Source organism: Erpetoichthys calabaricus, chromosome 8, assembly GCF_900747795.2.
Source record: "Erpetoichthys calabaricus chromosome 8, fErpCal1.3, whole genome shotgun sequence".
NCBI lineage: Eukaryota > Metazoa > Chordata > Cladistia > Polypteriformes > Polypteridae > Erpetoichthys > Erpetoichthys calabaricus.
This window is the reverse complement of record NC_041401.2, coordinates 7,816,659-7,839,770: the sequence shown is the minus strand read 5'-3', so window position 1 is coordinate 7,839,770 and position 23,112 is coordinate 7,816,659. Positions and strand designations below refer to the sequence as shown.

The following is a 23,112-nucleotide window of genomic DNA, read 5'->3' as shown; positions in this document are numbered from 1 at the left end:
CTGGCTTAACTCTTGTATGTGTCTGTTAATAAAGGTTATTTTGGAATGCTTGATTAACACTGACTAACACGTCATAGTTAGTGCGTGCACTGAAAAGGCGCCCCCATCTCTTCGTTGAACATTGGATCGTCGGTCTCACAAGACACTGCTATCGTTTCTCATCACCTCTGTACGTGTTTTGATTGACCCGCTCAGAAATAAGTGTATTATGTATTCCTTTTATTTTTTAAAAACATGGTCTCGAGGAACTCTGAGACTAAATAAGGCATTTCTCTAATTAATTGTGTGAGTTGTTTTATGCGATTTGTGTTACTTTTGTACGTGTGTATGCGTTTATTTTTATTTCAACTTTTAATCATTTTTAATGCTTCAGGTTAATTCTCAACTCATTATGCCATAAAGGAGATTCCATGATTACCGACTGCAGCTCCTCAGCTTGATTACCACAGCACACACAATTTCACTCGTAATGGCCAGTATTTCATGGTGTTAGACCGGGCCCGCGTCGGATCACATTCATACCTCAAGCGATCCATTCCAGGGTTTGCTTGATATCACACTGAGGTCACCCCTGCCAAAGGGTCTCGATACGCTTGTTTTGGTCTACACTTAAACAAACCAGACTTTCATGGAAATCACTCCAGAGTTCGGATTGTGAACATTTTATACGATAGGAATACTCTATTGCGGAGCCTGAATCACAGCACAAGTTGCATTGCATCATAGAATAAGGAGAATCTCTCATCCTTAGAGAGCAGAACAGTAAGATGGGATTGACTTGGGTTATTTTAATTTTTATACCATTCAAAATTCTGCCTTTTTTCATTCTTCACTACCCTACTAACGACCTGATAAATCAATTAAGAGCATTTTAGAGCATTTCAAAAATTAAGATTGAAAAGATTATTATCAAAACCCCAAGCAACAAATATCAGAAAACAAAGTTCAGTGTATCAGCACTAGCAAATTTAAAGTGATAAATTACCAAAAGGTATACAATGATGAACTTCCTCTTTAAGTGTGTCAAGCCTACGTTGCTCACAGTTAAAAAGGGATGTTTTTTTTTTTTTTTGAAAAACTGCTGCTTTTCATATCTGTTAAACACTCTAGACTGATGATACTCGATCTTAGGGCCACAATGGCTCTGTGTTTTCACAGCAGTGCTCTCCGTCTTTCTTAATGAGAGATTGTGTCTCATTGTTGATTTAAACTCCTGGGTTGAATCTCATCTACTTCACTCCTTGCTGCGCTTCCAGTATGTTTAAAACCCCCTTGACTCAGATATTTTTCTTTTCCACTAATGTAGCACCATGAGGAGTGTTTCAGTTGATTTGTACTTCAGAAAAGTGCAACTGTAGCTGAAATTCATGGTCGAGATGCAGAGGAACAGATTATCAGCCATACAAGTGTGCTTGGCAAATAACCTAAAGTTCAAAAGAGATTTATTGGTTGGGACATTCTGCGTACTAAATGACCATAAATCCTCATAGTCAAGTCAAGTTTAGTATTGTCTGTGTGCTCAATATAATGAAATTTGTACTTACATGCCTTCTCGGAACAGACAACAAAAAAATGAAAACTATACAGTAGTCAGCATGCGACAAACTGTATTTAAATTAAATAAACATGCAAGTACATATTGCATATATTGTATATCATTGTCTAAGTATTCCAGTATATATTGTGATGGATTACAGCCCCCCTACACATTTCAGTGCATGATGGATCAAGTATTACTCCCTCATTTTGAGTATTTGGGTGCATACCCTCAGGGCTGTGGAATTGGTACATAAAATCTGCGACTCCTTAATTTATGCTACCTCCGACTTCTGGCTTCTACTTAGGGTATCACCGACTCCCAACTCCTCAGGTTATGGTACCATGATGCCTCGATTCCCTACTCCTCAATTTATGGCAGTACTGACTCCCAACTCCTCAATTTATGATACCTTGACTCCCGACTATGGCAGCACTGACTCCCGGCTCCTCAATTTATGGTATTCCCGATTCCTCAGTTTATGGAACCTCCAACTGTCAACTCCTCAATTTATGGTAACTTGACTCCCGACTCCTCAGTTTATGGCAGCACTGACTTCCGACTTCTCAAATTTTAATAACACTGACTCCCCTTCTCAATTTATGATACCTCGATTCCCGACTCCTCAAATTATGGCAGAACTGACTCCCGACTTCTCAGTTTATGGTAATCCAGATTCCTCAATTTATGGTACCACCGACTCCCAACCGCTCAATTTATGGTACCTTAACTCCAGACTCCTCAATTTATGACACCTTGGCTCCAGACACCTCAGTTTATGGAAGCACTGACTCCTGACTTCTCAAGTTATGGTACCTTGACACCTAAATTTGTGATACCTCAACTCCCGACTCCTCAATTTATGGTACTCCCGATTTCTCAATTTATGGTACTCCCGACTCCTCAATTTATGGTACTCCCGATTTCTCAAGTTATGGTACCACTGACTCCCGACTCCTCAAGTTATGGTACTCCCGATTTCTCAATTTATGGTGCCACCGACTCCTCAATTTCTGATTCCTTGACTCCCGACTCCTCAATTTATGGTACTCCCAATTTCTCAATTTATGTACCACCGACACCCGACTCCTCAATTTATTGCACTCCCGATTTCTCAATTTTATGGTACCACCGACTCCCGCTTTCTCAATTTATGGTACCTCTTATTCCTCTATTTGTTATTTGACTTATATAATTTCTGTGATGGTTTAAAGCGCACAACATACATCATACAAGATACACAGTGCTTCTTCATCACCATCGTGAATCACCCGGCTACTTTTTAGCACTCTGACCTGTTAAAGATTGGCTTATAAAACCACTGAGTAACATTAAACATGAGACTAAGCTTTAAAAAAAAAAAAAAAAACAAACCTACAGTATATTTTTACCAAAACTCTAGACCAGGGGTAGTCAATTATGATTTAAGGAGGTCCGGATAGAGAAAATTTCCTCATGTACAGGTCCACAGCATCATCAGGTTTAAGTTGCATTATAACTTAGTTATACATTACAATTCATTTATATATATTGAAGTAGCATTATTACCATTGTATCAACATCTGCACTGTGTGAAGTCAATGACTCAAATCAAATGGAGAAAGAATGCCATTTCAACAATATTTTATTTTCAGTGCAACCCTGGAGGGCTACATACAATAATAAATAAAATAAATAAGAAAAAATAAATAACAAAAGTAAAAGCAAGGTAAATTTGACATTCAACTGAGAATTATAAATAACCAGTAACAGCACACTGCACGATAACGTGCAGTGAATACACTTGACTTGAGCATTCATAGTATTCATCCTGTTTCTCTGTACGTTTAGCATTCATTTGCTCAGAGGTTGATGCACTTTTTGCTTCCTGAGCAGCTCTTCTTTACTCCACCCTTGCGGCCCGCTGCTTCTCTTCTTTTTTTCGGCATCTTTTCGTGTTAAAACTGATTAAGTTAGTTTTTGTGTTGCGATAACTTAGTACGTTTTCTTTAATTTTTCACTTAATCTGGCACTTAAGTCTTCAATCTGCCTCAAGAATGATTAGCGAAAGTGGTAGGGAATGAGAACGGCGCCCGTACGCATGCGCCGCACGGCCGCCCTACAGTGCGCTACCGAGAGTTGATTCTACAATCAACAACTCTACAAAAAGAGTAATAAAATTGTCACCCCGAAAGCGGATAATAGAGGTCACATAGTATATGTGTACCAAATTTCAAGTCAATAAGTGAAACGGTTTGCGAGCTACAGGTGATTTAAAATCCTGGACAGACAAATGAACAGCCACGGTAGCGTATTATAGAAGAAGATAAGTACTTTCTTAATAATAATAATAACAAGTTTTAACATTTCAACAACACAAAAATACTTGGCCTCATATAAAAATAAAATATATAAGAGTTTTTAATATGTGCACAGCTGAACAGGCTTAACCAGTTTCACAGTAAATCTGAACATCTTTAAATAACTGAACGTATCTTCCCCTCATATTCGACTGCCTAATTTCTCTTGTTCATTGAGAGAAGTGAGCTCTTGCTTGGTCTGCCAGGATTTTAAATCTGGGCTGGAATGGTGTCAGTGCCATCCTCATGTTCCAAAATCCACGCATCTCTGAGTGAACACTTGTTAGCGAGTTGTTGGCCAGTAAATGAATGTGTTAAATTCCTCATTGACCGATAGTTAGTTGGCTTTAATATCACTTATTTTCTGTAGCCTAACTGCCGAATTTAGTGGGTAACTTTTCTCAAATGTAATTTTGTGCTTAGTTTCAGAATGGCGTTTCACATTCCCACTTTCAACCACTGTCACCATCTCAGAGCAGATGAGACACAGCTGTTTCGAGCTTCCTAACTGGAAGTATGAACATAAATGCCTCGGTCCATTCCGGATTAAAAACCCGTTTTTTTTTGGTGTCAAGCTTACGCCGTTTAGCAAAAGCCATGGCATACTGACTCATAATTTTGTAGCTTTTCCCTCTCTTGTCTTCTCACTCCTTTATATTTTTCTCTCCATGTCACTGCCGCTGCCACGAGAGTGCCAGTTGTTTTCACTCGGAATGCAGGTTTTCCACGCCTCTATTCAGTGAAGGCCCGCCCTAACTGCCTGTGATTGGCTGACAGTCTTGCCTTCACTTTGACCAATCTCAGTCTTCATACTTAAACCCAACCAACTCGAACCCATGAAGGCAACAAGTACTGGCCAATCAGAGACACGTAGGAGGTCCCTTTCACAGAGTAGCGGTGTAGAAACACTGTCAGAAAAGAGTCGCTGGTAAAAAATGTAATCTCCGCCAATACTAAATAAAACTCAATGATATGTCTGTTCCGGGTCTGGGTCCGGACCTGGACCGTGGTCCGCCTATTAGTGACCTGTGCTCTAGACGAACAAATAAATTAATTGAATCAGTATATGTGAAGTTGGAAATGTTAACACATTACCATTTACATTTAGTCAGAGTTGGTATGTTTTTAACATTTCTGACTCCAGTAACCCAGTAATTACTTCTGACTCCTTAACTCCCAACTCATCAGCCCTGCATACCCTGATGATGTTGTCATTTTCAGGACTGACTGGGACTCATACTTGACAGCACTGATGTGGAGTCGCTGTCTAAAACATATTGAAGGGTGCTGACTTAACTGCTAAAAAAATGTAAGTTAGGCACGTCAGAACCTCACAGCCTTAAGTTATTCCCTGGTTAAGGGGCCATTCAAATGTTATATGAAAAAGACTCGTGATGTACTTGCATCCAGAGACACAAAAGCAGGTCCATTATTTTTTAGGGCTGTCCGATTAGGAATAAACTGTCTGTAATACAGTTGATTCCGCTTAATTGAGCCACCGGTTAATTGGGGCAGCCGCTTATTTGGGCCAAATCTCAAGGAATGAAAACCAAAATAATAAACTAATACATAATTTAAATGCTTAATTGGGACAACATTCCGCTTAATTGAGACAGTAGCAGACGCGTGCTGCAAGTCAGTCATCTGTCGTCGCCCGTCGAAGAAGCACTGGTTATTTTAGATAGTACAATTTTAGAGTGGAGTAGCACATGTCTGCTTAATAGTCTACCGTCACCACTACTGTACAGTATTCAGTTACCCCTACACCACCTCGCGTGTACATATAAGGTATAAGTAAACTTTTTTTTTTGTCAATTTTATTTATAAAATTATAACCCTTGCCAAGATGCCAAGAAATTATTTTACACTTTCAAGTAAAATTGCTTTGCTGGATAAAATTAAAAGCCAGCCATTTAATACAAGCCATCGTAGGCTCGCTGAGATAACTGGTGTACCAAAATACAGTAATCCCTCGCTATATCGTGCTTCGCCTTTCGCGGCTTCACTCCATCGCGGATTTTATATGTAAGCATATTTAAATATATATCGCGGATTTTTTGCTGCTTCGCGGGTTTCTGCGGACAATGGGCCTTTTAATTTCTGGTACATGCTTCCTCAGTTGGTTTGCCCAGTTGATTTCATACAAGGGACGCTATTGGCAGACGGCTGAGAAGCTACCCGGCTTACTTTTCTCTTTCTTTTGCGCTGACTTTCTCTGACCCTGACGTAGGGGGATTGAGCAGGGGGCTGTTTGCACACCTAGACGATACGGACGCTCATCTAAAAATGCTGAAAGATTATCTTCACGTTGTGATCTTTTGTGCAGCTGCTTCCTGAAACGACATGCTGCACGGAGCTTCGCATACTTAAAAGCTCGAAGGGCACGTATTGATTTTTGATTGAAAAACAAACTCTGTCTCACTTTGTCTGCTCCTGACGGAGGGGGTGTGAGCTGCCGCATTCAACAGCTTACTTTGTCTGCTCCTGACGGAGGGGGTGTGAACTGCAGCCTTCAACAGCTTTGTGCCGCGGTGCTTCACATACTTAAAAGAAAAACAGCCCTATTGATCTGTTTGCTTTTCTCTATCTCTGTGACAGTCACTGCTCCTGACACGCACTCCTTTGAAGAGGAAGATATGTTTGCATTCTTTTAATTGTGAGACGGAACTGTCATCTCTGTCTTGTCATGGAGCACAGTTTAAACTTTTGAAAAAGAGACAAATGTTTGTTTGCAGTGTTTGAATAACGTTCCTGTCTCTCTACAACCTCCTGTGTTTCTGCGCAAATCTGTGACCCAAGCATGACAATATAAAAATAACGATATAAACATATGGTTTCTACTTCGCGGATTTTCTTATTTCGCGGGTGGCTCTGGAACGCAATCCCCGCGATGGAGGAGGGATTACTGTACACCATAATGCGTCTCTTACAACAAGAAAATCAACTGCGTGAGGAATGGGCGTTACAGAAACAAAAGACAGACTACACTTGATGCATTTTTGCAGCATTAAATTGTATGTACATACCTAATTATTTTACTTTAGAATTTATTATTTTTTCTTCACAGCTTATATTATTTTCTTATAATTTATATTTGGGTTCAATAATTTATTAAAATATTGAAAGAAAATTATTTATTGTTTAATTTTATGTGGAATTCGCTTAGTTCTAATGTATCCCAATTAAGAGGAATCGACTGTATATAATTTTGCTAATCGGGCTGCTGCTTTAATGGATTTAATGAAATGGCATAAGAATCACAATATTGTCTGGACGATTACTAGTGATAAAGCTTTCATGGATTTATAAAACACTTTTTCCTCTTATCCTGTTCTGTGAGCCCCAAATTCTAATGATTTTATTCTGCAAACAGATTTCAGCACGTAGGAGTTGGGGTCTGTGTTAGCTCACGTTTTCAGTGATCTAGAACACCCCATTATGCATGTCTGTCACAAATTGTTGCTCAGGTAATTCATTTATCCCACTATTGATCAGGAATGTCTGGTGATAAAATGGACTGTCAAAGCACTCTATCATTACTTATGGTTGTTGAAGGTTTACTTCGGTAACCAATTATTCTTCACTGTAATGGGTTTATAGGCAAAAAGACACACAGACTAGGCTCACTAGATGGCCGATTCAGTTATAATCATATAATTTATCAATTTAGCACCGTCTTTAGTGCACAACATTTTAACGTAGCTGTCCTTTCCTGACTCACTCACCTTTAGAAAATCATCTTGTTAAACAAGTGAACGAAACTAAGAGAAGTGTGGGGTAAATCGAGCTGCACTCCCGCTTTTTAAAACCGGTAACAAAGTAACATCAATCTTAGGGACTGTTTTGAACAAGAGGAGCAGGACAAGTTACGAAAGTTGATCACTTCAAGTGAAGAGCTAATAAAGTTAAGATAACAAAGAATGAGCATCAATGAATAATGTGACAGATACCCACAGCACATAAACATTCATTAACAATTTAACTGATGGCCACAGAACAGTAGGGTTTGCATTTGCTACTTAAACAATCTTATCATAACCAAGCTTCTTCTATCACTGTACACACCCAATCTGCGATTTCGTCTCACCACCAGTCATCCCATCTTTTATTTGCTGGTACTGCTCATGTGGCAGGTTGCTGCAGACTGGCCTTGTTTTGTACCTGATAATGCAGTAGAGATGTGCTGTTTTTACATTTGAGTACAGAATTGTGCAGGTTGCAGTGAAATTCTTTACCCTGTCAATTGAGATGCTCTGAAACAGAGCTATAGTTGTAGAAAAATTTGTTGATCCCCTTCCAGCTAATTGAAAAAGTGCTACATGCCTCCTGAAATGTGATGAAATGAAAAGCAATTGCCCTCTGTATGCCTGCATATCTTTCATACGTCATCAAGTAAAGCAAAGCAAAAGTGACAAGAGATCAAGTATGGCTTCTTCTACAAAGATCTCCTAAAATGGCCTGGACACATTTGTTGGGACCCTTAGAAAAGATCCTAAATAATTAGATTTGAGTGATTTTCCAAACTCACCGTTTTTGTGAAATCGTATCATACGTCTCCATTAGTGCATTCAGTGATTCAGTTGATTTAGAACATTAGAACACTCGAGACGGGAACAGGCCATTCAGGCCAACAAAGCTCGCCAGTCCTGTCCACTTATTTCTTCCAAAAAAACATCAAGTTGAGTTTTGAAAGTCCCTAAAGTCTCACTGTCTACCACACTACTTGGTCGCTTATTCCAAGTGTCTTTTGTTCTTTGTGTAAAGAAAAACTTACTAATGTTTGTGTGAAATTTACCCTTCACAAGTTTCCAACTAGACAGATAGATAGATAGATAGATAGATATGAAAGGCACTATATGATAGATAGATAGATAGATAGATACTTTATTAATCCCAAGGGGAAATTCACATACTCCAGCAACAGCATACTGATAATAACAATATTAAATTAAAGAGTGTATAAAAAATGCAACTATAACAGACAGTAACTTTGTATAATGTTCAACGTTTACCCACCCGGGTGGAACTGAAGAGTCGCATAGTGTGGGGGAGGAACGATCTCCTCAGTCTGTCAGTGGAGCAGGACGGTGACAGCAGTCTGTCGCTGAAGCTGCTCCTCTGTCTGGAGATGATCCTGTTCAATGGATGCAGTGGATTCTCCATGATTGACAGGAGTCTGCTCAGCGCCCGTCACTCCGCCACGGATGTCAAACTGTCCAGCTCCATGCCTACAATAGAGCCTGCCTTCCTCACCAGTTTGTCCAGGTGTGAGACGTCCTTCTTCTTTATGCTGCCTCCCCAGCACACCACCGCATAGAAGAGGGCGCTCGCCACAACCGTCTGATAGAACATCTGCAGCATCTTATTGCAGATATTGAAGGACGCCAGACTTCTAAGGAAGTATAGTCGTCTCTGTCCTCTCTTGCACAGAGAATCAGTATTGGCAGTCCAGTCCAGTTTATCATCCAGCTGCACTCCCAGGAATTTATAGGTCTGCACCCTCTGCACACAGTCACCTCTGACGATCACGGGGTCCATGAGGGGCCTGGTCCTGCTAAAATCCACCACCAGATCCTTGGTTTTGCTGGTGTTCAGTTGTAGGTGGTTGGAGTCGCACCATTTAACAAAGTCCTTGATTAGGTTCCTATACTCCTCCTTCTGCCCACTCCTGATGCAGCCCACGATAGCAGTTTTCGTCAGCAAACTTTTGCACATGGCAGGACTCCGAGTTGTATTGGAAGTCCAATGTACAGTATATAGGCTGAACAGGACCGGAGAAAGTACAGTCCCCTGCGGCGCTCCTGTGCTGCTGACCACAATGTCAGACCTGCAGTTACCGAGACGCACATACTGAGGTCTGTCTGTAAAATAAACCACGATCCATGCCACCATGTGTTCTTGATGAACACCATTTTAAAATAACAGTCTCGATCCACTGGACTAATTCCCTTCATAATTTTAAACACTTCAGTCAGGTCTCCTCTTAATCTTCTTTTGTTTAAACTATAAAGGCTCAGCTCTTTTAATCTTACCTTATAACTCATCCCCTGTAGTCATTGAATCAGCTGAGTCGCTCTTCTCTGGAACTTTTCTTGTGCTGTTATGTCCTTTTTGTAGCCTGGAGACCAAAACTGGACACAGGACTCCAGACGAGGCCTCACCAGTGTGTTATAAAGCTTGAGCAGAACCTCCTGTGACTTGTATTTCACACATCAAGGCGCTATATAACCTGACATTCTGTTAGCCTTCTTAATTTCTTCTGAACACTGTCTGGTAGTCGACAGCTTAGAGTCCACTACTCTTCTCATAAGGTGGACTCTCGATTTTCAGACCCCCCATTGTGTATTCAAACCTCACATTTTTACTTCCTATGTGTTATTCTTTACATTTACTGACATTAAATTTCATCTGCCACAAATCTGCCCAAGCCTGTCTGCTGTCCAAATCCTTCTGTGATGATGTAATGGATATGATATTCAAATGGAGAAAAGTTGTCACTCTGCTGTTTGGTGTGAAAATAGACAATAGAAAGCAAAGGAGAGATCAGAAAGAAAATGATAGACAAGCATGTTAAAGGCAAAGGCTAGAAGACCATCATCTCCAAGCAGCTTTATGTTCCTATAGCAGCAGTTGCAAATATTATTAAGAAGTTGAAGGTCCATGGGACTATAGCCAACTGAAAATTGGCCCCAGAATGAGCAGAAGTATAGAATGTTAGTCATAAAGCCAAGGACAACTTCCAAAGGGATTAAAGCTGAACTCCAAGGTCAAGGTCCATCACTGTCTGATCGCTTTTTGAGTGAAAGTGGGCTCAATGAAGAAGACCCAGTAGGACTCCACTGTTGAAGGAAAAACATAAATAAGCCAGATAGGAATTTGATAAAATTCTCATTGACGAGCCAGAGTGCTTCTGGGAGAAGGTCCTTTGGGCAGATGAGACACAATTGGAGCTTTTTTGGCAAGTCGCATCAGCTCTATGTCCACAGACGAAAAAATGAAGCTTTCAAAGAAAAACCACCATAGCTACTGTGAAACATGGAGGAGGCTTGCTTATGTTTTGAGGCTTCTTTGCTGCATCTGGCATGGGGTGCCTTGAGTCTGTGCAGAGAACAATGAAATCTCAAGACTTTCAGGACATTCTGGAGTGAAACACACTGCCAAGTGTCAGAAAGCTCCATCACAGTCGCAAAGTCATCGATCCTCCAACAGGATAAGGAGCCAAAACACACAGCTAAAAGTACCCAAGAACGGCAATGAGATAAACATTGGACTATTCTCTAGTGGCCATCTATGAGCCCTGATTTGATTTCCATGGAACATCTATGGAAAGAATGGAAGCATGCAGTTTGGAGAAGAGGATGAATGAGACGAATAACCTGAGGACAGGTGCAGAAGTTTCATGGAGAGCTCCAGGAATTGCTTGTGTGCAGTGATTGCAAACTCTAAAGGTTGCATAACTAAATATTAGGTTAAGAGTCCCATCATTTTTGTCCATGCCATTTTCATTTTTGTTATGATATGAAATATTATGTCAAATCAAAACTCTTAAAGTGAAGTCTGGCTTTTGTTCAGACTTTTGGAATATACACAATGATGGGGGCCAATTATTTTGTCAGTTTCAAGTTGTTTCAGAGACAATTGTGGGTTCTTCTCTTTTCATCAAATTTGTCCACGTCTGTATATCATTGAATTAACTATATACGAGGAACGTTCAAAAAGTTTCCTCACTTTTTAAAGTCTATTTATTAAGAATTTCAAAAACAAATTACATCCCTTTTCTACATAGTCCTCTTCCTTCACGATACAATTTTCCCAGCGTCGTACCAACATTTTAATGCTCAATTACTACTCCTCCCGGCATCACCGTTTCCAACGAAATTATAAAAGTGTGGAAACTTTTTGCACGTCCCTCGTATTAATATAAAAAGACAACATATTTTAGTAGCATTTTTTCTACATTTTTAAAGTATGAACATTAGCCACTTAAGTCACTTGCTTAGGGTCGTAGTGATACAGTCATATAAAAAAGTTTGGAGACCCCTCTTAATTCTTTGGATTTTTGTTTCTCATTGGCTGAGCTTTCAGAGTAGCAACTTCCTTTAAATATCTGACATGCCTTATGGAAACAGTAGTATTTCAGCAGTGACATTAAGTTTATTAGATTAACAGAAAATATGCAATATGCATCATAACAAAATTAAACAGGTGCATAAATGTGAGCACCCCAACAGAGATAAGACATCAATACTTAGTTGAGCCTACTTTTGCAAATCTAACAGCCTCTAGACGCTGTCCTCCTATAGCCTCTGATGAGTGTCTGGATTCTGGATGGAGGTATTTCTGACCAGTTTTCATTCAAAATCTCTCCAGTTCAGTTCAATTTGATGGCTGCCGAGTATGGACAGTCTGCTTCAAATCATCCCATAGATTTCCGATGATATTCAAGTCAGGGACTGTGACGGCCATTCCAGAACATTGTACTTCTCCCTCTTCATGAATGCCTTTGTAGATTTCGAACTGTGTTTTGGGTCATTGTCTTGTTGGAATATCCAACCCCTGCGTAACAAAAACTTTGTGACTGATGCTTGAACATTATCGTGAAGAATTTGTTGATCTTGGGTTGAATTCATCCGACCCTCGACTTTAACAAGGGCCCCAGTCCCTGAACTAGCCACACAGCCCCACAGCATGATGGAACCTCCACCAAATTTGACAGTAGGTAGCAGGTGTTTTTCTTGGAATGTGGTGTTGTTCTTCCGCCATGCAAAGCACTTTTTGTTTTAACCAAATAACTCCATTTTTGTCTAATCAGTCCAAGGCACTTAGTTCCAAAATGAATCTGGCTTGTCTAAATGAGCATTGGCATACAACAAGCGACTCTGTTTGTGGCGTGAGTGCAGAAAGGGCTTCTTTCTCATCACCCTGCCGTATAGATGTTCTTTTTTGCAAATTGCGCTGAATAGTAGAACGATGTACAGATACACCATCTGCAGCCAGATGTTCTTGCAGGTCTTTGGAGGTGATCTGTGGGTTGTCTGTCACCATTCTCACAATCCTGCTCATATGCCGCTCTTGTATTTTTCTTGGCCTGCCAGACCTGCTGGGTTCAACACCAACTGTGCCTGTGGCCTTCCATTTCCTGATTCCATTCCTTACAGTTGAAACTGACAGTTTAAACCTCTGAGATGGCTTTTTGTAGCCTTCCCCTAAACCAGGAGACTCAACAATCTTTGTTTTCAGATCTTTGGAGAGTTACTTTGAGGGTCCCATGCTGTCACTCTTCAGAGGAGAGTCAAAGGGAAGGAAGCCCAACTTGTAATTGACCACCTTAAATACCTTTATATCTCATGATTGGACACACCTGTCTATGAAGTTCAAGGCTTAATGAGCTAATCAACCAAGTAATCAGCATTGAGCAGTGACAGGCATTCAAATCAGCAAAATGACAAGGGGATCCACATTTGTGCACAGCCAGTTTTTCACGTTTGATTTAATTTCATACAACTAAATTCTGCTTCACTAAAAATCTTTGTTCAGTAAACACCGCAGTACTCAGATGTTCCTAGGAAATGAAAGACATACCACTGTTATCTTTTTTTGTTGAAAGGAGAGTCAATTATTATGCAGGCTGAGAGAGTTTCCCAACCTTTTTCATATGACTTACATCTAATGTTGGATCGATACTAAAGTTTGTGACTTCGGTATCTCCACCAGCTTTTGATCTACAGTTCCGGTGCCAAAGCGAATAACACATACCTCCAGAACTCCCAAGTCTTACTCCAGTTTCCGTAATGCGGTACACAGTTGCCCACCTCCATGTTGTACCATGCGATGGCACCGCAATACGCACTCAGCCCCTTTTGAAGTCTCAGTCACGCCAATGCTATAATGAGGGGTTTCCAGTTCTAATTGCATTGACGTTTGTATTTTCATTTCGTGAAGTCTACAAAATGGACAATTTCAACAACTTCAAAGTGAGTGTCGGTTTGTGGGATCGAGAGGAAATCTGACTTTTTTTTTTTTTTTCGGGTACTGAAAATCCTGAAGTGCTGGTACTGTACCATTTTAAATTTGGATTTTTTCAGTACTTTTCCAGTACCCAATTGCACTACTCTACACACATTCTGAGGTTTTTATATCAAACATGTTTGCTGTGTTATTTTCTTTGCAAATTTTAACAACAATGAATAGGTGGCTTATGGTTGCATCTTTAGTTTTATTTATTTTTACTAATAGTTTGGACCAAACTAATTAAGTCAATATTGACACATGCCTTTGAGCTGAATTTATTGATTTTTTTTTTAATTACAGTAAGCAGTTAGAAATTTAAATATTTTTCTAATGATTATAGACTTGACCACTTGATGGAAATAAATTGGTTTTATTTGGCCCACATGCCTAAAATGACCCCTTATGACATATATATATTTTTTTTATGTTTTGTTAATGTTGGCGAGTTTATGATTATGCATTTCTTTTGTAGCAACAGCTTGCACAACTTCAAAAAGAGAAATCTGAAATTCTGAAGAACCTAGCTTTATATTACTTCACTTTTGTGGATGTTATGGAATTTAAGGTAAGAACTTTTTAAATATGTTAACATTTGCAGAGTTACTTATTGGAGCTAAAATGTTTTATTTATCCTCGTAAGTATAAAACACCAAGGGTCCCACCGGGTATCTTACCGACAAGCCGTTCACGAGCTGACCCAAGCTGCTGAGACTTGACGTTTGCTGGCCACACCGACATCACAGAGGACTTGTTTGTTAGAAATGTCACTGTTCATGGCAGCATCACTCTCGCTAGGTGCCCTCATTGCAATACAAGTATAGTTATTTCCTCCGATTACATTAGGAGAGCTGGACTTGGCTGCAAATTGCCTTTTCATGGTGGCAAAAGCATGTCATGTTTTATGTATGTGTACCCACAGCATACAAGAACTTGGTATATTGCCTCGCCAGTTGATTAATAGAACTTTTGAGGTGTAAAATAAAACTTGGAAAAATACCAAACTTACCCTTTAATATTTTGTTTTGTGCATTGCCATTCACGTGACATTGAATCAAAATACGGCATTGTAAGAACTGAACATACTTTAAAACAAAAAGTAAATGCAGCAGAAATCATATGAGAGCAAACGGAGGCCTAGGAATGCTGACAGCTTTTGCTGTTTGATTATCTGAGGAATGCTGATGCCTGAGGAAAGAGTCACCCGTGAGCGAGGGTCTTGTATTGTGCTGTAGACATTGCTGGAATCTTTTTGGACAAAATCTAGTGGTGCTCATGGTGATGATTCAGAGACCGTGTAAACTGCGTAAACATCTAACCCTGCATTGTTCTTGAAAACAGTTACTAGTTTTCACCGGGGCAGCGGCCTGCATGCCTACCCTCCTTTAATCACAGAGGCAAAAATACAAAATGAACGCATGAAAACTGTAAGAAAGTCTGAGTCAGCTGTCAAGGTCAACTTTAAAAAGAAAAACATGGCTGGCTGATCTCTGGCCTATGGCAGCACTGACTTAGTGTAGGTGGTTTTGGAAGATGAATGAGGCGGAGTAAAACTCAAAGGGGTACGAGAGAGAGAGAGAAAGGCAGACACTTAATTTTTTTTACTTGTTTTTATTTTGGCTAACACCTTTATCTAAGGCGACTTATTTGAGAGAGGTATGATTGGTCCCGTGCAGCACGGAGGTGCAATGGTAGCCTCGCAGTAAGGAGACCTGGGTTCGCTTCCCGGGAGTGGAGTTTACATGTTCTCCCCGTGTCTGCGTGGGTTTCCTCTGGGTGCTCCGGTTTCCTCCCACAGTTGAAAGACATGCAGGTTAGGTGCATTGGCGATCGTAAATTGTCTCTAGTGTGTGCTTGGTGTGTGTGTCCTGCGGTGGACTGGCGCCCTGCCCGGGATTTGTTACTGCCTTGCGCCCTTGTGTTGGCAGGGATTGGCTCCAGCAGACCCCCGTGACCCTGTGTTAGGATATAGCAGGTTGGCTTATGACTGACTGAAAATTGGTGCCATTTGTTTTGTTTTCCCATAAGGCCCACAAGCACCAGAGATTAATAAAGTATCTATCTATCTATCTATCTATCTATCTATCTATCTATCTATCTATCTATCTATCTATCTATCTATCTATCTATCTATCTATCTATCTATCTATCTATCTATCTATCTATCTATCTATCTATCTATCTATCTATCTATCTATCTATCTATCTATCTATCTATCTATCTATCTATCTATCTATCTATCTATCTATCTATCTATCTATCTATCTATCTATCTATCTATCTATCTATCTATCTATCTATCTATCTATCTATCTATCTATCTATCTATCTATCTATCTATCTATCTATCTATCTATCTATCTATCTATCTATCTATCTATCTATCTATCTATCTATCTATCTATCTATCTATCTATCTATCTATCTATCTATCTATCTATCGTGACTTGCTCATGGTCACACAGTGTCAGTAGCGGGAACCGAATCCCACAAGTCCAGGGTTTCAAGTCCAAAGCCTTAGCCACTCTGTCACACTGCCTGCCTCAGACACCTAGACAGACAGACATTGTTTCTCCCTAAAGAGAAATTGGCGGGGTGGTGGCGGCTCTGGGGTTAAGGACCTGCTCCGGTAGGTTGCTGGTTTAAATCCCGTTACGGTGAAAAACAGGGATCCTGCTGTGTTGGGCCCTTAACCTGAAAATTGCTCCAGGGACACTGTACAGTGGCTGGCTCTGTGCTCTAAACCCCAAAGGTTATGTGAAAAGACAGTTTCACCTCACAGATTAATAAAGAGTATGCATATCAATCAAAAATGAATAAATAAAATCTTTACAGAAGCTCAAGAGAGGAAAAAATATATATTACTATATCTTCTCTCTCTCTCTCTCTCTCTTTATATATGTATACAGGTAAAATTCCGTTACAACGAATTCCCAGGGACCTAAAAAATATTTTGTTGTAACGAATATTTTGTTGTAATGAGATTCTGTATGTGTTACTATAGTGCTTTCTTTAACTTGTATCCAGGCGTTTGCAGTCATTTCAATAGCTTCTTTCTCGTTACTTTTAATCTTCTCCTGCCTACAAGTTATGCTGACGAGAACTTTTCTCAGCATTTCCTTGCGATAATACACTTTCAGGGTGCGAATGATGTCCAAACCCCAATGGCTGAAGCGCTGCCGTGCAATTGGGTGGGAGGTATTCAAAGCGAAGATTATCTGAATTTGGAAGCATGTTGTGGGCAGCACAGTTATCAGTCAGGTGCCAAATCATTATTTCTTCTTCATATTGTGAGGTTTCTGAACTCTTTTGAGACCCCCACTCCCCACCCAATGGGAACGACATGCTGAAGTGTGTCCTGAAGCGCGATTGCAGCGTCTGTTGAAGATTGTTTGTCTGTTGCTGGGGCAGGGCAATAGGGGGCTCACATTGCTGCAGTGAAGTGCCACAGAAGCAAATCATAAAAGATTGGGGTGTCGCCATAAGTCCCTGTCTTGCACCCCAAAGATAAGGCTGAGTCTCAGTACTTTAGCAAAACTAGCTTTATTCAGCTTGAAACAGGAACGGCACAGTTATTTATTGTAGCATGATCTGCCACTCTGCTATACACAGACATAAAAGTCAGGCAGGATCGTCGCCAGGTCAGTGATCAAGTAATCCTGTTACAGTATCTGCATTTACAATTTATGTGCTCCTAACCTTTCATCACCCATCGAGATCTTTTCTGTTTACTTAGGCGGAGAGGTGCAGCATTTCTGTGAGCCTGCTATTGCCCCGTACAGACGCGGAGATCGCACTCCGGGATGTTCTTCGGCTTGCTGTCTAGTTAGGGGAGGTCCCAAGAGAGTTTAGAAACCTCACATTTTCTTAAATGAGTGCCGCATTAAAAGGAATGTTTCTTGAACGAGCGTCACTGAACCACATTAAAACGGGTTTTTCGACGTCTTCAAATGTAGCAGTACACATACGTTTGCAACCCGAGATTTTTCTGCTTTTTTTGCACTGTCTTTCAAGAAAATTGACAGCGTCGATGGCGAAATTCCGAATTCGCTGGCAGCGTCTTTTTTCTTTTTGCAGCAATCGAGAGCTGCAAAAAATTATTTTTTTTTCTTTCTTTCAAATATGAACTGTTATCGTTTTTCTGTGTCTGCCGTTTCTATAGGAGGGTGACAATGAGTTAAATTCCAATGGATGTTTTTCAAATGTTGATGGGCGATAAGTAAAAGGTATCGCTGAAAACCGCAGGAAACATCCATCCATCCATTTTCCAACCCGCTGAATCAGAACACAGGGTCACAGGGGGTCTGCTGGAGCCAATCCCAGCCTACACAGGGCGCAAGGTGGGGATCCAGTCGAAGAAAGTTCGAAGAAAGAGCCAGAGCAACAACCGTGAACGCACCATAACATTTAAAATTATGAATTAATGTACGTGGACAGAAGTAGTGAGAAATCGCATTGTTTATAATGGACTTTTTATTTTTTAAATTAATTTTATTCATCAGAAATTTCAACATGATTTTGTCATTTATGAATATGCACTCGACTCTTCTCTCTCATTTTAGGATCATGTTTGTGAGTTGCTGAATACCATTGATGCTTGCCAAGTCTTCTTTGACATTGTAAGTATTTACCTTTTTCCTTTATTTGCTGTTACTGAATTGTGTTATCCCTTTTTGGAATCGTTTTATTTGTTATTTGCTTGTTTCTCTCTTTTTTTTACTCAGACGGTGAATTTTGATCTCACCAAGAACTACCTGGATTTATTTGTTACTTACACAACATTAATGATCATGTTATCACGAATCGAGGAGCGCAAGGCTATCATTGGGCTGTATAATTATGCTCATGAAATGACACATCAGTCCAGGTAACTGCTGTCAGTGTGGTGTTAAAATGTTAAGCAGACTTTTGTTTTTTGAATTGTTTTTGATCAAGTTTCATTTTGAACGTCATCCTGCACCTGATACATAGTAATGGATAGAAATATTAATAATAATAATAATTCATTACATTTATATAGCGCTTTTCTCAGTACTCAAAGCGCTATCCACACAGGGAGGAACCAGGAAGCGAACCCACAATCTTCCACAGTCTCCTTACTGCAAAGCACTAAGCATATTATCCAAGAGATGGCGTTAGTATCAATTAGAACATTTCATTCGAGAATATTTGAAAATTTTTCAAGACTAAAAAGTTGAAAATAATATATATAAAAAACTTTTTGAAAACCACGCTTATATTAAGTTAAAAAGTGTACTAAAAAGTATAAAATAACTCTCATACATCACTCGTAAAGTAAAAGTGTTATGCTGTCAGCGTGGTGTTAAACTGTTAAGCAGACTTTTTTTTTTTTTTTTTTTTTAACAATTCTTTTTGATCAAGTTTAATTTTGAACGTCATCCTGCACCTGATAAATAAGGAAGTTTGTCTCCAGTTACATTCTTTTAATGAATGAGTTTTAGGTCTGCAGTCATTTGATTTAAAACCCTGATAAATGCACCTCCATTTTTCACACTGTTGTGTCATATAGAGTCCTCGGTGACCCTGTTTTACCATTTGAACTCTTTCTTATGTAGACTTTACCAAAATGCCCCAAATCCCATACATTTAGCACTCTGTGGTCAGGTAGTGTATTTCAGCACTTCGTACCCAAGTCTTTAGAGTCCTGGTGCTCTCTGTTTATGAGACATGGACGCTATCCAGTGACCTGAGATGAAGACTAGACTCCCTCAGTACTGTGCCTCTCTGGAAAATCCACTGGTTTGACTTTGTGCTGCTCACGGAGTTGCGAATGAGGCACATGACCTGCATTGTGAGGGAGCGTCAGTTATGGCACTACGGCCATGTGGTGTGATTCCCAGAGGGTGATCCAACTCACAGGATCCTCATTATTGAGGACTCGAGTGGCTGGACCAGACCAACGGGACACCCTCATAACACCTGGCTGCAGCAGATAATGGGTCATTTCTGGAGGGTGGAACTGGACCGCATGTCTGCCTGGGGGGGGGGTTACAAACCAGGATCCTGAGCTGTTTCGCCGTGTGTTGCATGCGGCAACATGCTGTACCAGTGCATGCTCTCCAACCTGACCTGTACCCCCTCACTTCTTTATCTATAATGTCGGGCAATCAGGTAGAGTGAAAGGACAGGCTGGTGAAGGGGCTGCACATGTAATTATGCATTTAAAAAAATATGCACAAATTATAAAAAAGATGATAAGATGAGTGTTGATTACAAACCACTGTGGTCTGATAATGCTAGATGGCCATTTGTATTGAAGCCACACATGTGGTGCGATTCCCCGAGGGTGATCCTCATTGTTGAGGACCTGAGTGGCTGGACTAGGCCAAGGGGATGCCCACGTAACAACTGGTTGTGGCAGGTAGAGGGTGGGACTTGAACTTGTGGGTGCCGGATGGTGGGCGGTTGTTTCGGGGGATGGGGTTGCTAACCAGGATCCCGAGCTGCTTTGTCAAGCAGTGGGTGTGGCCACATGCTCTACCAGTACACGCTCTCTGACCTGACCTGTAGCTTCAAGTGGCAAAATAATTTTGATTCTTCCTGGTCAGTTCACCTTCTGCACAGCTTGCCTGTCTCAATATGACTGCTGAGACAGAGTTGTCTTCTTTTCATGGCAAGATAAATAAATAGAACTTTTTTTTTTCGTCACCAGGGTGGGATTTGGCTTTTTACAGAAATTCTTTAAATAAATAAATAAATGATAAACAAAAAGAAAAAATTGAATAAAGAAATGATAAATAAAAAGAACAAAAGTAGATTAAAAAAAAGATAAAAAGAAAACGTAGTTAGAAATACAGAACTTCTATAAAAAGCTTGCTGCTTGCATAGAAGATGGCGAGAGAGAGAAACCTGGAGTGATCACCATACTGCATACTTTTCCTATTTCAGTTCCTCGACCAGTGGGTGCAGCAACTACTTGGGTTCATCCAATCCTGTTTCAACACACATGAATCACTAGGGTACTGAATGGCCAACCATAAAGCCACATTTCAGTCCTCCTGACCTGGGTCATATCAGCTAGGCTGTTTATGGCCTTTCTGTGTTGGGTTTAAGGCTAATGTAATGCCAGAACACGGTCACCCTTGTCAAACTGGTTCGGTGCATGTTCCAGACTCCCCCTGCCATAAATTACACTGACTAAAGCTTTATTCCTAAAGGTTGAGGCTATGTATATTCATTCTTCTAAACTAGTGGTTCCCAAACTCGATCCTGGGGACCCACTGTGGCTGCAGGATTTTGTTCCAGCCAGATTCACAATTGGTGATAATAATCGATAACAACTCTTCTTCTTCTTTCGGCTGCTCTCGTTAGGGGTTGCCACAGTGGATCATCTTTTTCCATATCTTTCTGTCCTTTGCATCTTGTTCTGTCACACCCATCACCTGCATGTCCTCTCTCACCACATCCATAAACCTTTGCTTAGGCCTTCCTCTTTTCCTCTTCCCTGGCAGCTCTATCCTTAGCACCCTTCTCCCAATATACCCAGCATCTCTCCTCTTCACATGTGCAAACCAACTCAATCTTGTTTCTCTGACTTTGTCTCCCAGCTGTCCCACTTGAGCTGACCCTCTAATGTTCTCATTTCTAAGCCTGTCCATCCTCGTCACACCCAGTGCAAATCTTACATCTTTAACTTTGCCACCTCCAGCTCTGTCTCCTGCTTTCTGGTCAGTGCCACCGTCTCCAACCCATATAACATAGCTGGTCTCACTACCATCCTGTAGACCTTCCCTTTCACTCTTGCTGATACCCATCTGTCACAAATCACTCCTGTTACTCTTCTCCACCCACTCCACCCTGCCTGCACTCTCTTTTTCACCTCTCTTCCACAATCCCTATTACTCTGTACTGTTGATGTAAACACATATTTAAACTCATCCACCTTCACCAACTCTACTCCCTGCATCCTCACCATTCCACTGACCTCCCTCTCATTTACACACATGTATTCTGTCTTGGTGGTCCTACTGACCTTCATTCCTCTCCTCTCATATCTCCACCTCTCCAGCGTCTCCTCAACCTGCTCCCTACTCTCGCTACAGATCACAATGTCATCAGCAAACATCACAGTCCACAGGGACTCCTGTCTAATCTCGTCTGTCAACCTGTCCATCACCATTGCAAATAAGAAATGGCTCACAGGAACCCGACGTAATCCCACCTCCATGTTGAATGCATCCGTCACTCCCACCGCAGACCTCACCACCGTCACACTTCCATCGTAGATATCCTATACAACTCTTACATACTTCTCTACCATTCCTGACTTCCTCTTACAATACCACAGCTCCTCTCCTCACCCTGTCATATACTTTCTCCAGGTCCACAAAGACGCAATTCAAGTCCTTCTGGCCTTCTCTAAACTTCTCCATCAACATCCTCAGAGCAAACATCGCATCTGTAATCGATAACAACTGATCTCATTTAATTAGCTGGTCTTTTTTACTCTTCTCGTTATTCTGCATTTAGAAAAACACAACAGTATGGTTTTTACATTTATAAGACATTTATAAATATTTCTATTTTTTTCTGAAGCTAGTGAGAAGTCAAGCAAAATGACACCTTTCATTGGCTAACTAAAAAGATTACAATATGCAAGCTTTCGAGGCATCTCAGGCCCCATCTTCAGGCAAGATCTAAAGCTATAAATGCTTAACAGTCTTTTGTTGTTTTCCTATTATTTTCCCCTTTTCCTGTTTAGTTTGCTCCCTTAAACCATAACCATTTAACCAAAATAATGACAATTAAAAACCAACATAGCAGACACCCGGGATAATTCTTTGCATTTACATAGCGCTTTTCTCACTACTCAAAGCGCTCAGCAATTGCAGGTTAAGGGCCTTGCTGAAGGGCCCAACAGAGCAGAGTCCCTTTTGGCATTTACGGGATTCGAACCGGCAACCTTCTGCATGCCAGTGCAGATCCCTATCCTCAGAGCCATCACTCCGCCTGGGATCATGAAAGCTGCAACGACTTCAGTGTCAGACTCACTAATTAGTGAATAATCAGTAAAATAATCAGAACACCTGGAAAAGCAGAATGAAAATTAGGTTGAAATACTGAACAAGACTTAAAAAAAACAAAAAAAAAAAAAAACAAAAAACACACTCCCCATATAACTACACCGTCTCCATATAATTGCTTATTACATTTTAATAAAAATCTACCAAATTTAGTTTGTAATTTCTGCATTGGCTCCAAAACAC

General features: G+C 40.5%; 1 protein-coding gene and 1 long non-coding RNA gene across 2 annotated transcripts in view; one reads left to right on the top strand and one right to left on the bottom strand.

Annotated features, from left to right (window-relative positions):
- nckap1 (NCK-associated protein 1) overlaps positions 1 to 23,112 on the top strand; it is a 272,226-nt gene that overhangs the window by 93,372 nt on the left and 155,742 nt on the right. Inside the window, 3 exon segments of the mRNA XM_051930467.1 lie at positions 14,360 to 14,452; positions 18,448 to 18,504; positions 18,610 to 18,752. Coding sequence (XP_051786427.1) covers positions 14,360 to 14,452; positions 18,448 to 18,504; positions 18,610 to 18,752 — 293 coding nt within the window.
- On the bottom strand, positions 1,825 to 2,444 carry LOC127528928 (uncharacterized). The gene is made up of 3 exons (XR_007935550.1): positions 2,308 to 2,444; positions 2,026 to 2,277; positions 1,825 to 1,949 (listed from the first exon to the last, which is right to left on the bottom strand). It is a non-coding gene; the product is annotated as an uncharacterized LOC127528928 (long non-coding RNA).